Source organism: Cetorhinus maximus, chromosome 18 (genome assembly GCF_964194155.1).
Source record: "Cetorhinus maximus chromosome 18, sCetMax3.hap1.1, whole genome shotgun sequence".
Classification (NCBI taxonomy): Eukaryota; Metazoa; Chordata; class Chondrichthyes; order Lamniformes; family Cetorhinidae; genus Cetorhinus; species Cetorhinus maximus.
Window position 1 is genome coordinate 1,852,229 of NC_135896.1, and position 16,269 is coordinate 1,868,497.

The 16,269-nt window shown below is 41.8% G+C and overlaps 1 protein-coding gene across 1 annotated transcript in view; it reads left to right on the plus strand.

Annotated features, from left to right (window-relative positions):
- The first annotated feature begins 1,041 nt into the window (after positions 1-1,041).
- Positions 1,042-16,269, plus strand: part of LOC144692878 (cholesterol 24-hydroxylase-like) — a 49,926-nt gene continuing 34,698 nt past the window's right edge. Inside the window, exons 1-6 of the mRNA XM_078561964.1 lie at positions 1,042-1,342; positions 4,977-5,054; positions 7,199-7,280; positions 11,110-11,183; positions 12,938-13,024; positions 14,273-14,411. Coding sequence (XP_078418090.1) covers positions 1,194-1,342; positions 4,977-5,054; positions 7,199-7,280; positions 11,110-11,183; positions 12,938-13,024; positions 14,273-14,411 — 609 coding nt within the window. The 5' untranslated portion in view covers positions 1,042-1,193. The remainder of the gene's footprint in view (positions 1,343-4,976; positions 5,055-7,198; positions 7,281-11,109; positions 11,184-12,937; positions 13,025-14,272; positions 14,412-16,269) is intronic.

Below are 16,269 nucleotides of genomic sequence, written 5' to 3' on the forward strand. Positions count from 1 at the left end.
ACTGGGAGAGGGAAAGAGAAAAAAACCACTTGGGAGAGTTGGGAGGAGAGTTGCTGACAGCCTGTGATGTGTGCAGTATTTTGTTTCAGCAATCAGGCAGCATTGCTGCTTCTCCCTGAGGACTGAGTCTCACCTCCCTGACATGCGACTTGAGCTATGGGTTATGGGAGTTCAGCGAATTTCATTAGGTTTGGCTTGGATTTTATTTATTCTTTTTATAACTTGCTGTGTATTGCGAAAGTCATAAAATTGTACAAAATCTTTAGTTAAAAGTTATTCATATCGATGTGGCGCTGGTGTCATTGGTGTTTCTCATTGCAGTCGATAATGTAGAAATGTCATAAAAGTAGTCTTAAATGTTACTTATCCTTAAAAGTTTATATTCTTTTGCGTTCTTTGATTTAAGTTAATCATCGCACCATAAAAACAAAAAGTGAAATATTTTATTTTGGGTTTGGTAAGATCGAGACAATCAACTAAGGTGCATACAATAACATTTTCAAATAGTGAGCAAATGTCTCATGATCAAATGTCATATGATTAAGTATCAAACAAGCTTCATCATGTGACTTAATTACCATCTGCAAGGTGCACTTCACCAACTTACCAAGGCTTCATCGACAACATCTTCCAAACCCACAACTTCTACCATGTACCTGGAAGGACAAGGGCAGCAGATGCACGGGAACACCACCACCTGGAAGTTCCCCTCCAAGCCACTCACCATCCTGACTTGGAAATATATCACCGTTCCTTCACTGTCACTGGGTCAAAAACCTGGAATTCCCTCCCTAACAGCACTGTGGCTGTACCTACACCACATGGACTGCAGCGGTTCAAGAAGGCAGCTCACCACCACTATTTCATGGGCAGTTAGGGATGAGCAATAAATGCTGGCCTAGCCAGCGATGCTCACATCCCATGAATTAATTTTAAAAAGCCATGTGATCAAATTTTCAGGAATACGTCAAACCAGAGTTGCCAATCCTAACTTAAGTTGTGAAATCTGCTGCTATAACACTGACAATAACTTAACCAAGAGAGGGCATTTGTTTGGGAGTTTCTTCTTTCTGACAGTCCCCCTCTGTATTTCTTGTTTATTGTCAAAGTTCGACCTCAGCGACAGAGACTGCGGTTATTTTCTCCACAGACGCTGCTGTCAGTGACTCGTTCCTTGGTGTCTCTGCCATAACATGGATCTCTGGCAGGGTCTCCTGATCTGCTTGCACAGGGCTACAGTGTGTTTGCTCATTGTGTTGTTGTGCCTTTTCTTGGCTTATCTCTGCTACATTCACTACCTCCACCTGAAGTTTGATCACATACCAGGTCCTCCCAGAGACAGGTATGGTCACTTTATAGATTTGGGGAATGTGATACTCCAGAAAATAGGGGAAACAAGAACAAGGGAGCTGGGGCGTATAACCTTGAACAGAGGTTATGCAGTGAGGGACATTAGAGACAGGGAAAACATTACAGCAAGTGTTCAGAAAAAACTGTTCGGATTTTCTGTTGGAGCACACTTCCTAGAAGTTCAGGACCTCATTTTAGATAAAGTGTAAAAAGAACTTTTGAATGTTTGTCTGAGAGCCAAGCTGACATAATGACAGCAATGGTGATCCCACATATTGATTATTAAAGGTGCACAGTAATCACAGGGTGTATAGCGAGTCACAGTTTACTAAACTAATTCCTGGAATGGGCAGGTTGTCTTATGAGAAAAGGTTGGACAGGCTAAGCTTGTATGTGCTAGAGTTTAGAAGAGTAAGAGGCAACTCGATTGCAACATATAACGATCTGAGGGGGCTTGACAGGCTGGATGTGGAAAGAATGTTTCCTCATGGGAGAATCTAGAACTAGGCATCACCTTTTAAAAATAAGGGGTCACTCATTTAAGACAGAGATGAGGAGAATTTTTTTCTTAGCGGATTGTGAGTCTTTGGAGCTCTCTTCCTCAAAGGCAGTGGAAGCAGATTCTTTGAATATTCTTATGGCGGAGCTAGATAGGTTCTTGGTAAGCAAGGGGGTGAAAGGTTATTGAGGGTAGGCAGGAATGTGGAGTGGAGGTTAAGATCAGATCAGCCATGATCTTATTGAACGGCGGAGCAGGCTCAAGGGGCCGAGTGACCTGCTCCTAATTCATATGTTCGTATGACTTGCATTTATACAGTGCCATTCACGGCCTCACTATGTCCCAAGTGCTTTACAGCCAATGAAGCATGGTCACTGTTGCAATCTGGGACACATGGCAGCTGAGCAGAGCCATCTGCCAGGATGCTAACGTATATCTCAGGGCTTGCACTACTGCTGACAGTACCGGTCAGTTGTGGATCAAATCCTGCCTCCATCTCTCTCCAGCTGTGACCTATGGAGGTGATGCTGTGGGAATTTTAAAGACTTACGTTTATATAGTGCTTTTCATGATGACCGGACATCTCGAAGCTCTTTACCGCCAATTAAGTAATATAGGGAATGCAGCAGCCAATATGCACACAGCAAACTCCCACAAACAACAATGTGATAATGAGCAGATAATCTGTTTTTCTCATGTTTATTGAGGGTTAAATATTGGCCAGAAATAATAATACTCGAAATACAAGTGGAAACTCCCTTGCTCGTCTTCAAAAAAGTACCATGCGACCTTTTACACCCATCTGAGCAAGTAGATGGGGCTTCAATTTACCGTCTCATCCAAGAGGCGACACTTAGACTCATAGGGCAGAATTTTGCCATCAGCAAGCAGGGGGCGGGGCCCGCTCGCTGACGCGGGATGTCATTGGGCGGAACCCCCGACGTCATCCCGCCCCATTTAAATCTTCAGGAAGGTGGGGGCGCAGCAAAATCAGCTGTGGGCCCGCCGACCTGTCAATGACCAATTGAGGCCATTGACAGAATCATTTAAGCAATTAAAGGACCTGCCCGTCCAACCTTAAGGTTAGCAGGCAGGCCAGGAGCCCCAGCGGCAACTAGAGAAAACATGAAACATCAACCACCAGTGGGATGAGGTTTCATGTAGGGATTTAAAAAGTTTAATAAAGTTTTACTGTAATTTATGAACCTGCCCCATCTCATGTGACACATGAGGGGGACATGTTAGGGAATTTTTTTTACTATTTTTAATCTTTTTAAAAGTGTCAGCGATCTCCCTGAGGCAGCACTCAGCCTCAGGGAGATGTGCGCTCTATCATGCATGAAAGAGCACACTCTCGCATTTGGGGAATCCCCCCCGCCGCCCGCACAGGGAGTGCATAGCGCTTCCCGCTGGACATCACGCTGGGCGGGCCTTAATTGGCCCGCCCACGTAAAATGGCGGCGGGGCCCACTTCTCCGGCGGGGATCGGCTCCTCGTCCGCCAGAGATTGGGTCGGGCCCGCCCACCCAACAGGCAGAGAAAGAGGCCATTCAGCCCATCGTGTACGTGCCAGCCAGCAAAGGTCAGATTACACTGATCCCATTTTCCAGCGCTAGGCCCATAGCCTTGGAGGCCATGGCAACGCAAGTGAATATCTAATACTTCTTAAATGTTATGAGGGTTTCTGACTCAACCACCCTTTCAGGCAGTGAGATCCAGACTCCCACCACTTTCTGGGTGCAAACAATTCTCAACTCTGCTCTTAGCCTTCTACCTCTTACCTTAAATCTATGCCCCCTGGTTATTGACCCCTCTACTAATGGAAAAAATGCCTTCCTGTGCACTCTACCTATGCCCCTCATAATCTTATACGCCTCTATCAGGTCCCCTCTCAACCTTCACTGCTCTAAGGAAAACAACCCCAGCCTATCCAATCTTTCCTTATAGCTCAGACCCTCCAGCCCAGGCAGCATCCTAGTAAATGTCTTCTGCACCCTCTCCAGTGCAATCACATCCTTCCTATAATGTGGTGACCAGAGCTGCACGCAGTACTCCACTTGTGGCCTAACCAGTGTTTTATACAGTTCCAGCACAACCTCCCTGCTCTTGTATTCTATGCCTCAGCTAATAAAGGCAAGTATCCCATATGCCTTCTTAACCGCCTTACCTACCTGCCCTGCTACCTTCAGGGACCTGTGGATATGCAACTGGAGGTGGTACTGCACGAAGTAGCTGTGGTGGGCAGTTCCACTATGTCAGTCTCGGCTCAGTTGGTAGCACTTCCGCCTCTGAGTCACAAAATTCCAGATTTAAGTCCCATTCCAGGGCTTGATACTGATACTGATACTGTAGTGCAGTGTCAGCTTTGATATCTGTACTCAAGCCCTGGAATGGGACTTGAATCTGGAACTTTGTGACTCAGAGGCGAAAGTGTTACCAACTAAACCAAGACTGACACAGTGGAACTGCCCACCACCAGCTACTTCATGCTGTACCACCTCCAGTTGCAGGGCTGCAGATGTATTCCTGCATTTTACTTTTCCTCAGAGTCAGAAGGTCAAGTCTCACTTCAGAGATCTGAGTCCGTAGTCCAGGCAGACATTTCCAGTACAATACTGAGGGAGCACTGCACTGTAGGAGGTGCAACCTTTCAGATGAGACATTAAACCAGGCTCCCTCTGTCCTCTCAGTTGGACGTAAAAGACCCCACAGCATTATTTCAAAAAAGAGCAGAAGAGTTCTCCACATTGTCCTGGCCAATATTTATCCCTCAACCAACACATAAAACAGAATATCCACACATTATCACATTGCTATTCGTGGGAGTTTGCTGTGCACAAATTGGCTGCTGTGTTTCCTACATTACATCCATAACTAAATTTCAAAAAATTATTCCATTGGTCGTAAAGTACTTTAAGATAACCTGAGATCATAAAAGTTGATATATAAATCTGTTATAAATCTATTAAAAGATAAATAATATCTTTATAACTGTACTCAAGCCCATCACCTCCACTCACCTCCCACCATACCCCCCAACCTGCCATCCTTACTGTCCTGTCAGGTCTGGATTAGGCCAAATGGTGTTTGAGTGCCTAATTTGTCACTGATGTCTATCTTATTCCAGCTTTCTCTTCGGACATGATCCCTCACTTCAAAAATCAATGGAAGGTAACAAAATGCTCCATGGAAAGTTCCTGGAATGGTGAGTGTGGAGTGCTCCTTGCCTCTTTAGTGCCTTAGACACTATCTCATACTAAAGGGGGAATGTTCCATTACCAGTAAGGTTGGAGGCTGGAATAGCCATTATTGGGACAGATCTAGACAGCAGTGCCAGGAACACACTGCCCCATAATTGTTTTCATGGCCTCACTTGATTACTTATTCCCAGCTATTCATGAAGCTTTGGGCTTGTGTGGGGAGCAGGTTTTAAAAGAGGGAAGCAGAAAATCTGGCCAGCTGTTGTACGCTCTGAGGTTAGAAACTGTAGAAACTATTAATTCAGACGTAATCAAACTACAAAATAAATTTTCAATATTGCAACCTTGTTACTCACACATTTCTGACACCTTGGGCCATTTTAAAACAGTCATGCTACAAAATCTACAGATATGGCTCTCACTTAGTGGCTTCTTGACAGCAAATTTAGTATGACGATTGTGCAAGCATCAATCACTGTGCAAATACTCAGCTTCCAACTCGTCAAGATAACCATTCTGCTGGTACCAATCAGATGCCACCTCACACTCACACTTTGAGCACTCGACCATATCCCTCTTTATAAATCTGTTACTTACATATAGAATAACTCACACACAGGAGTGAGTTACAGGTTAGAATCTAGTCAAAGGGTTCAGGGTAGTTTATATATAGAATAGCATATACCGTGATTGAGGTAAAGGCTGGAATCTAATCGAGGGGTTTGGGGGGTTTATATATAGAATAACATACCTGGGAGTGAGTTACAGACTGGAATCTAATCGAGGGGTTTGGAGGGTTTATGTATAGAATAATAGATACCCGGGAGTGAGTTACAGGAAGGAATCTAATTGAGGGGTTCAGGGATTATATATAGAATAACAGATACCTGGGAGTGAGTTACAGACTGGAATCTAATCGAGGGGTTTGGAGGGTTTATGTATAGAATAATAGATACCCGGGAGTGAGTTACAGACTGGAATCTAATCGAGGGATTTGGAGGGTTTATGTATAGAATAATAGATACCCGGGAGAGAGTTACAGACTGGAATCTAATCGAGGGGTTCAGGGGGTTAATATATAGATTAGCAGATACATGGGAGTGAGTTACAGACTGGAATCTATCTAATCGAGGGGTTCAGGGTGGTTTATATGTAGAATAACAGATACCCAAGAGTGATTTATTGACTGGAATCTAATTGAGGGGTTCGGAGTGGTTTATATATAGAATAACAGATACACAGGAATGATTTATTGACTGGAATCTGATTGAGGGGTTCGGAGAGTTTATGTATAGAATAACAGATACCTGAGAGTGAATTACAGGCTGGAATCTAATCGAGGGGTTCAGGGGTCAATATGTAGAATAACAGATATTTGGGAGTGAGTTGCAGACTCGAATCTAATTGAGGGGTTCGAGGTGGCTTATGTATAGAATAACAGATACCTGGGAGAGAGTTACAGACTGGAATCTAATCGAAGGGTTCAGGGGTTTATATGTAGAATAACAGATACCCAGGATTGAGATACAGACTGGAATGTAATCGAGGGGTTCGGGGTGGTTTATATATAGAATAACAGATATCTGGGAGTGAGTTACAGGCTAGAATCTAATCAAGAGGTTCAGAGGTTTATATATAGAATAACAGATACCAAGGAGTGATTTATTGACTGGAATCTGATTGAGGGGTTTGGAGAGTTTTTTATAGAATAACAGATACCTGGGAGTGAGTTACAGACTGGAATCTAATCGAAGGGTTCGGGGGGTTTATATATAGAATGACTCATACCGAGCAGTGAGTTACAGACTGGAATCTAATCGAGGGATTTGCAGGGTTTGTATTTAGAATAGCAGATACTCAGGAGTGAGTTACAGACTGGAATCTAATCGAAGGGTTTGGAGGGTTTATATATAGAATAGCAGATACTCGGGAGTGAGTTACAAACTAGAATCTAATCGAGGGGTTTGGAGGGTTTATATATAGAATAACAGATATCCGGGAGTGATTTATTGACTGGAATCTGATTGAGGGATTCTGAGAGTTTATATATGGAATACAGACTGGAATCTGAACCGAGGTGTTTGTATATAGAGTTTCAGATTGTTTTAAAGACTGATGTTCACTATAATTAATTTCTTGGTTGTTTTAGGAGTGAGATGTACGGACCAATCATTCGAATTAATGTTTTTTATCGCGTGTCAGTTCTTGTCACACACCCAGAAGCAGTAAAGGTAGAGAATATTATTTTCCATTCTAGATTAATTGGTTTGGTTGGTCTGATGAGATTTCAGACCAATATGTAATAATTATTTACCTCAAGCCTCTAGCTACTCCCTCACCTTGACTGAATCTCTTTATTGATTCTGCAATGGTATTATGACGCAGCCAATGGTAAAGACTGAGTTGTTCAAATACCAGAGGGAAACTTGAAACTACTGTCATAATCCATTTTTGCAATTTGTATATTTTGAGATGCAGGCTTTGAATTCAGTAGTAATAAGACCACCGAGTCTCAAGAGGTTTTTTTCATAAAACTAAATTAAACATTTATTAATACAAGAAATATTGTAAACACATAGATATATCTACAAAATTACTACTATAATAACTACAAAAATCCCCTAATTGATTTGACTCTCAGTTACACCCCTGTTAAGGCAACAGTAAATCTCAGATTCAAAGAGACACCTGGCAAAGCACAACCTGGACAGTCACATTCAAAATGAGTTTCTTTCAGCTCTGGGTCCTTGCAGACAGACTTGAGGCTTAACAGGCTGGAGGCTTCTCACACTTGATGGATCTTAAAATGCCTTTGCCTTACCCACACTCTCCTTTCTCCTTAATGCATACCTTTCTCTTTGAATGTAAATTTTCCATTATATCACTCGGCTTTTAATTTTACCTCTTCTAACAATAACATCCTTTCATTCCACCAATTTTATTAGTAAGGTGAAAAAAATAAACACATTGCTTGGTGTCTTCTAGCTAGGTGCAAGATTTCACCCATTCTTTTGAAAGCTTTATTTAAAAATACATATTGCCCCCTTGATACCTATGTTTCTAAACTCCCCCATGTTTATCTAATTACCATTTCAAACCTACTTCTTTCTATACATCAAAGCCTCTATACCAGCTGACTTTAATCCAGTTAAGACATACACACAGACACCACTAAACTCTATTTAAAAAAATAGTTTCCAATAACCTTATAGACATTAATCTCTTCATGACAAATCGTCAGTGCTCTTCTGAACCCTCCTGTCCCCACAAAGATCCCATCTCACAGTATCTTCCCACTGGCTGCATTTCTGCTATGTTAATATCATGATTTCTGTATCTTCAGCAGGAAAACTAATGCATATTTAGACAATGGGATGAGTGGTAATTTAAGGAGCTAAATAAGACTCCTACTCAAACTTGCTCTCCCAGGGACCTCAAAACTTTGTCACATCTCTGATAAAAGCAAAATACTGCGGATGCTGGAAATATGAAACAAAAACAAAAATAGCTGGAATAACTCAGCAGGTCTGACAGCATCTGTGGAGAGGAACACAGTTTGGCAGATGAGTTACTCCCCCTCTGTTTCCATCTACTCTTTCTCATCCCTTTATCATTTAAATCTCCTGTATCAAAAGCCACATGGTCTCCTCTTCTAGTGAAAGTAGCCCCACTTTTCCAAACCTTGTTTTGCATTTCTATCACCTCATACCAGGCAAAATCGGTCTATTACCTTAATATCCTTCGTACAGTGTGCAGTGTAAAACTGCACACAATACTCCCAACTGTGGACTTCACCATTATATCAAGACATTTATGTAAAACACCCCGGCCATAAAATCCAATATTCCACTTGCTGTCTTGCGCTATTCAAACTGTAATTATTGTTATTAACAAAATATAACATCTCATGTTCTCATTTAGTTCCATCAAGCATTTTTCCCATTGCATCGTCTTATCAATATTTCTCTACAGCTTTCTATGATAATCAGAATTATTTACTATACCTTCTATTTGTAGCATCATTTGTAGAATTCAGGCATTGCTCCCTCTAGCTTTATCTTCAAATCATTTATCATTCAAATCATATTGCAGCGCATATGTGGCTCCAGAACTCTGTGGGACACCAATGTCTAATTACAAGGACCCTGAGAAAATGCTCTTGACGTTTCTCAGTCGTACACAGTTTAGATAGATACAAAACTAAGGAATACAGAGTTAACGCTTCGAGTCCGTATGACCCTGCTGTCATGCCCACATGTCCGTCCTTGGCCTGCTGCAATGTTCTAGTGAAGCTCAACGCAAACCAGAGGAACAGAACCTCATCTTCCGACTAGGCACTTTACAGCCTTCTGGACTTAATATTGAGTTCAACAACTTTAGATCATGAACTCTCTCCTCCATCCCCGCCCCCTTTCTGATCCCCTTTTTTAATAATAATTATAGTATATATTTTTATATATTTTTCTTTTCCCACCTATTTCTATTGTTATTTTTAAATTTATTTCCATCCGTTGTTTTATCTCCACCTTTTGACCTATTTCGATCCCTTCCCCCCACTCCACCCCCACCAGGGCCATCTGTCACTTGCTCATCCTGCTTGCTACCCTTAATGTCACCATTAGCACATCCTTTAGCTAATATCACCACCGTCAACACCCCTTTGTCCTTTTGTCTATGACATCTTTGGCAATCTCTCCTTTGCCTCCACTTATCACTGGCCCTCTATCCAGCTCCACCTGTCCCACCCCTCCTTAAACAGTATATATTTCACCTCATTTCTATTTCTCTTCAGTTCTGTTGAAGAGTCATACGGACTCGAAACGTTAACTCTGTCCTCCTCTCCACAGACATTGTCAGACCTGCTGAGCTTTTCCAGCTATTTTTGTTTTTGTTTTTGTCACATCTCTGCTCTCTAAGTGAGCAAAGGAAAGAGGAGCAGGAGTAGGCCATTCAGCCTCTCAAGCCTGCTTCACCATTCAACCAGATCATGGCTGATCTCATTTAAATGTATAAAATTCTTGGAAGGTTTGAAAGGATAGAAATTGAACGGCTGTTTCCTCCTGGCTGGAGAGACTAGAACTAGGAGTCAAAGTCTTAGGATTAGGAGTTGGCCATTTCGAACTGAGATGAGAATTTTGTCACTAAGAAAGTTGTGAATCTTTGGAAATCTTTACCCAAGAGAATTTTGGATGCTCAGTCATTGAGCATCAAGACTGAGACTGATAGATTTTTGGGCATAAAGGGTGTTAAGGGACATGGGGTTAGGGTGGGAAAGTGGAGGTGATGTAGAAGTTCATTTATGACCTTATTAAATGGTGAAGCAGGCTCAAGGAAATGTGTGGACTACTCCTGCCCCTGTTTCTTAAGTGATGGTCCTCATAGTTGCATAGCTTACTGACAGTCTGTTCAGGCATGCACATGAAGGGTGGAAACTTGAACAGACTGATATGTTCATGCAACTGTACTCCAGCAAGAAGCAGCATTTCCTGGAGAGAAGGGGTAAAAAACTGCAGTGTAAAATGGTACTGCTACCTCACCCAATGATCCACTCCTCATGTGTGAGTCTAGATTCTGATTGTTGAGAGGCTTAACAATTATGAGACCATCACAGCAGGGCTCAACCCTAACCTCCGCACTAGGACAGCCTTTTTTATTCATTTTACAGAAAGTGAGCTTCGCAGGCTAGGCCAGCATTTATTGCCCATCCCCAATTGCCCTTGAGAAGGTGGTGGTGAGCTGCCTTCTTGAACCGCTGCAGTCCCTGTGGTGTAGGCACACTCACAGTGCTGTCGGAGGGTCCCAGGACATTTTTCTGCACCCAGATCCTGAAGCTCCAACTCTGAGCCAGGCGAGTTGCAGATGCCCCTGGGCCAGATGCAGAAAGGAAATAAGGTGGAAACATACTTGGCGCCTCAAACTGCCAGTCTGCAGTAAAGGGAGCATCAGCTGGCAGAAGGCTCTCACCTTTTCAACTATAGCAGTGAGGAAGTTGGAGATGATGTATACCTGGAAAATGAATGTACTACCAACATATCACTGTTCAATATTTTTTTGTTGCAGGAATTCTTGATGTCACCAAAATACCCCAAAGATCCTTACACATATGATCTCCTATTCAACCTCTTTGGTAAAAGGTTTGTGGATCTGCACTCAACAGCCATTTAAAAAAATTACATTCAAGGCCAATATCTGTTGCCTATCCCTAATAGCCCCTCGAAAAGGTGGTGATGAACTGCCTCTTGTACCACGTCAGTCCATATGATGAACCCAGAGTGCTTTCGGGAGTTTGGGGATTTTGAAGGAATGACAATATATTTCCAAGTCAGGATGATGTGTGGCTTAAAGGGGAACTTGCAGGTGGTGGTGTTCCCATGCACATGTTGCCCTTGGTCTTCTAGGTGGCCAAGGTGCTGACGAAGGAGCTTTGGTGAGTTACTACAGTGTATCTTGTGTGTGATACACACTGCTACCATTGTGCATTGGTGGTGAAGGGAATGAATGTTTAAGGTTTGCCCTCATTTGTTCAATGTTTAATGCTTTGTTCTGGATTGTGTTGAGCTTCTTGAGTGTTGTTGAAGTGGCAAGTGGATGTTCCACTGCACTCCTTAATTATGCCTTGAAGGTGATGAAAAAACTTTAGGGAGACTTTTCGCAGAATTCCCAACCTCTGACCTGCTTTTATAGCCACAGTATTTCTATGGTTGGTCCAGTTAGGTTTCTGGTTGTTAATGGTGGGGATTCAGCAATGTTAATGCTGCTAAATGTCATGGGAAGATGGTTAGGTACTCTCTTTTGGAGACAGTCATTGCCTGGCATTTCTGTGGCTTAAATATTATTTGCAATTTATCAGCCCAAGACTGGATGCTGTCCCTTGTCTCTCTGTACCCCACACTCCTCACTGTAACATTCTGATATACCCTGTTGTTAATTGTTTATTAACTGGGTGTTTAATTGTCTTCAGTAGTTGGGTGTTAACTTTGTTCCTATATGCAGGAATAGAATGAAACTCTTTTTGGGCTTGGAGGTGTATGTTTATAATGTGTGTCTGTAAGTAAAAGCTAATAAGTGTTTAAAGACTAGGCTATAATTTTATCACTCACCACCTGGCTTTCTAGATAACTAAATCCTTCACTAAAACCCTCATATCACAGAATCACAGAATGGTTACAACACTGAAGGAGGCCATTTGGCTCGTCATGTCTGTGCTGGCACTCCAAATAAGCAACTCTCCTGATGCCATTTTCCTGCCTTCTCCTCATAACCCTGCACATTTTTCCTTTTCAGATAATAATTCAATTCTCTCTTGAATGCCTTGATTGAATCTGCCTCCACCACACTCTCAGGCAGCGCATTCCACTCACTGCATGAAAATGTTTTTCCTCATGTCTCCAATGCTTCTTTTGCCAATTACCTTAAACCTGCACCCTGTTCTCGATCCTTCTACTAATGGGAATAGTTTTTCCCTATCTACTCTTTCCAGACCCCTCATGATTTTGAATACTTCTATCAAATCTCTTAATCTTCTCTTCTCCAGTTGAGGCTGAACCAGTGTCTTATACAAGTTTAACAAAACCTCCTTGCTCTTGTATTCTATGCCCCTATTAATAAAGCCTGGGATACTGTATGCTTTACTAACCGCGCTCTCAACCTGACCTGCCAACTTCAGTGATTTATGCATATATACACCCAGGTTCCTCTGCTCCTGCAACCCCTTTAGAATTGTACTCTCTATTTTGTATTGTCTCTCTGCATTCTTTCTACCAAAATGAATCACTTTACACTTCTACCCCAAATATTGTGAGCTTGAAAGAGGTTTAACTTAATTTGTGCAATCCTTTACAAATGTTATTAGACCAGGCATTGGTTAACCTCATGTTGTTTTTCACAGGTTTTTGGGGCGTGGCCTGTTGACTGATACAGACCACCAACACTGGTACATGCAGCGCAGGGTGATGGACCCTTTCTTCAGCCACTCGTAACTATGTATTTATGTCTTTAAACTCCATGTTATTCTTAAAATAAAAATAAAATATATTGCGGATGCTGGAAACCTGAAATAAAAACAGGAAGTGCTGGAAATACTCAGCAGGTCTGGCAGCATCTGTGGAAAAAGCAACAGAGTTAACATTTCAGGTTGAATATGACTCTTCTTCAGAATCCAGCTGTAATATTCAACTCGAAATGTTAACTCTGTTTTTCTCTCTCCACAGATGCTGCCAGACCTGCAGAATATTTCCAGCACTTTCTGCTTTTATTTAAATGTTATTCTTCCTGTTTTAAGTGCTGGTCAGTGTCAAAATCTAATGACTCCAATTCTTACACAAACAGGGATATCCATACTTCAGGACACATGCCTGTTATTTAGAGTGACAATCCCCTGCAGTACCAAATGGTAAAATTGAGACGGGATGTTTAATTCCCTGTACAGGTGGCACGATTCAAACAACAGAAAGGAATTTTTCTAGCCGGAGTCAATATAGGATTAACTAGATGAAAAAACCCAAGGTGCACCTAGTTCATCTTCTACCACCCTGGTAATTACCTGATATAACAATAATGGAGCTGTTGACTAATCACAGCGATCAACCTCTATCGATGAATCTATAACGGAACCAGATACAAGGTGAGGAAACCTCAGTGGTTGGAGAGCTTTGGAAACCAAAGGTCCAAGCTGAGCACGTTCCCCTGAGCACATTCCACTCACCACACATCATGTCTCAAATTACTCACATACTGAACCCCAAAATGTTTTTTCTAAAAGAAATCTATCCCATTTACATTTGAATGAATCAATATTAACCATCTCCCTCGGGAGCCTGTGCCATAGATTGACCGCTCACTCATTGAAATATTGTTTCCTCAGCTTAGTTTTCAATTTCCCTCTTTAAGCGTTCTCTGGTTCTACAGTTCTGGACAGGGTGAAACAATTGCTCTTGGTCAACATTATCCAATCTCTTTAGAATCCTAAAAACAGCAGCGATCAGATCACCTCTTAACCTTCTCCATTCCAGTGGGAACGCTGGTCTCTCAACCAATACCACCAAAACAGATTAATTGATCATTGTTGTTTTTTGAGCTTTGCTGTTTATAAATCAGCTGCTGCATTTTGTGTTCATAACAGTGACTGCGCTTTTAAAGTAATCAATTACCTTGAACCACATTGGGAGTAAAAAGCACAATATGCCACACCTTCCTTATCTCTGTGTCGTCGTTTGCCACGCAGGTACCTGGTGGGGTTAATGGATGTGTTTAATGAGAAGGCTGAGCATCTGATGGAGAAGCTGAGAGAGTTGTCTGATGGTGAAACTCCAGTGGGAATGCACAGTAAGATGAACTGTGTGACACTTGAGGTTATCACAACGGTAAAAATTGATTTTACTTTCCCTTCTCTTTTTCCTCCACTTTTTGTCCCTGGTTGTCTGACTCCTGCATTCCTGTGAAGCAACTTGGGAAGTTTTACGACATTAAAGATGCTATATAAATGCAAGTTGTTGTTCTTACTGGTGCAGATCTACCCAACACCCATCTTGTTGGTGTCTCTGTACAATGATCACCAGTGTAAACCCTATCTATTTCAAGACATACTGTGCACTATTTTTATTATTATTTCTTATAAGACCTCTGGATGTGATGCTGCTCTGTGTGTGGCTCACTGACAACATGCCAACACACTCTCTCTCTCTCTAACCTATTTTGAAGTATCCATTAGTCTCTCTAGGAGATTCATTAATCTTTGTGTAACACAATCTTAATTATCCATCACTCTTTCACCCATTGATTGCACTTTGTAACCTACTTTTAACAATCCATTACCCTCTGTGTAACTCACAGACGCTTACCCATTGCTGTCTGTGTATATCCATTAGTCTCTGTGTAACTCAGACCTGTGGGCACGGGAGTTCACATTATCTGCACACCTCTACATCCTGAGCTGTTTGTGAGATCAGCACATGATGAGTTAAAACAGCTTTCTGCTGAATATGGAAGGCTATGTGTATGTGGACCAGAGGCCCATGTACCTTCTTAAGATTAAGGGACTGATGGAACCTGTGAAATTCACTTGTCCATGTCTCTTATGACCTTGAAATGTTGATCAGGTCATTTGTGTTTATAGTAATAAAATAATTGGCCATATAACCATGGTAACAGAATGTTTAGAAGAGATTTGGGAAGAGTTAAATGCTATTTGCTGGCTCCACGTTGTTATTCTGATGTCACTTTTATGTATGTTTGTTGTGCTATGATTTGGTGGGCAGTATGTGTGGAATGCAGAAATCAAAGGTAGAATTAGTTTGTAAGAGTTGTGAGTAAACCACTGTATGTTTTACATACTGGATTGTGGAGTGTTATAAACATGTAATCATGCTGGAATCGTGGTGTAATGTCTCAATCAAGACGTGATTTTTTTTTATTATTTGTCCTTGGGATGTGGGCATGACTGGCCAGGACAGCATTTATTGCCCATCCCAAATTGCCCTCAAACTAAGTGACTTGCTAGGCTGTTTCAGAGGGTAGTTAATTGACAGCCACGTTGGTGTGGGTCTCGAGTCACATGTAGGCCAGACTGGGTAAGGATGGCAGATTTCCTTTGATGAACCAGGTGGGTTTTTACAAGGTCACCGTTACTGGTACCAACCCAGACTTTATTACTTTGTTGATTTTTTAAATTCTCCCAGATGCCATGATGGGATTTGAACTCATATCCTTGGAGGATTAGCCCAGGCCTTTGAATTACTTGTCCTGAAACATTTTCACCATACTACTGTCCCAATTCTGCAACTGATGCATTTGTACCCCAGTGCTTAAAGTAATGAGATTGATTAGAAGAAGAAAACAATCCAAATACTATCTATTTTATTAATCTCTGTATTTACTCTCAGCTATCTATCACACTTTGTAACTCACTGACAGTTAACCCTAACTCATTCCTAGGACTCTTCTTACATTTCTGTATAACTCACTCAGGTTATCCATTGCTCTTTGTAGCAACTCACTCCCAGTGTTCATCACTAAAACTCATTTTTGCCCTGCAAGAATCTGCCATTTTCTGTAACTCACTGTGAGTGTCCTTTACTCTCTGTAACTTACACACCATTACTGTCATAGATGCTGCATTTAAGGGGAAGCTAGGGAAGTAAGAGGGAGAAAGGAGTAGAACGATATGCTGACAGGGTGAGATGAAGTAGAGTGGAAGGCGATAAAAGCAAAATACTGCGGATG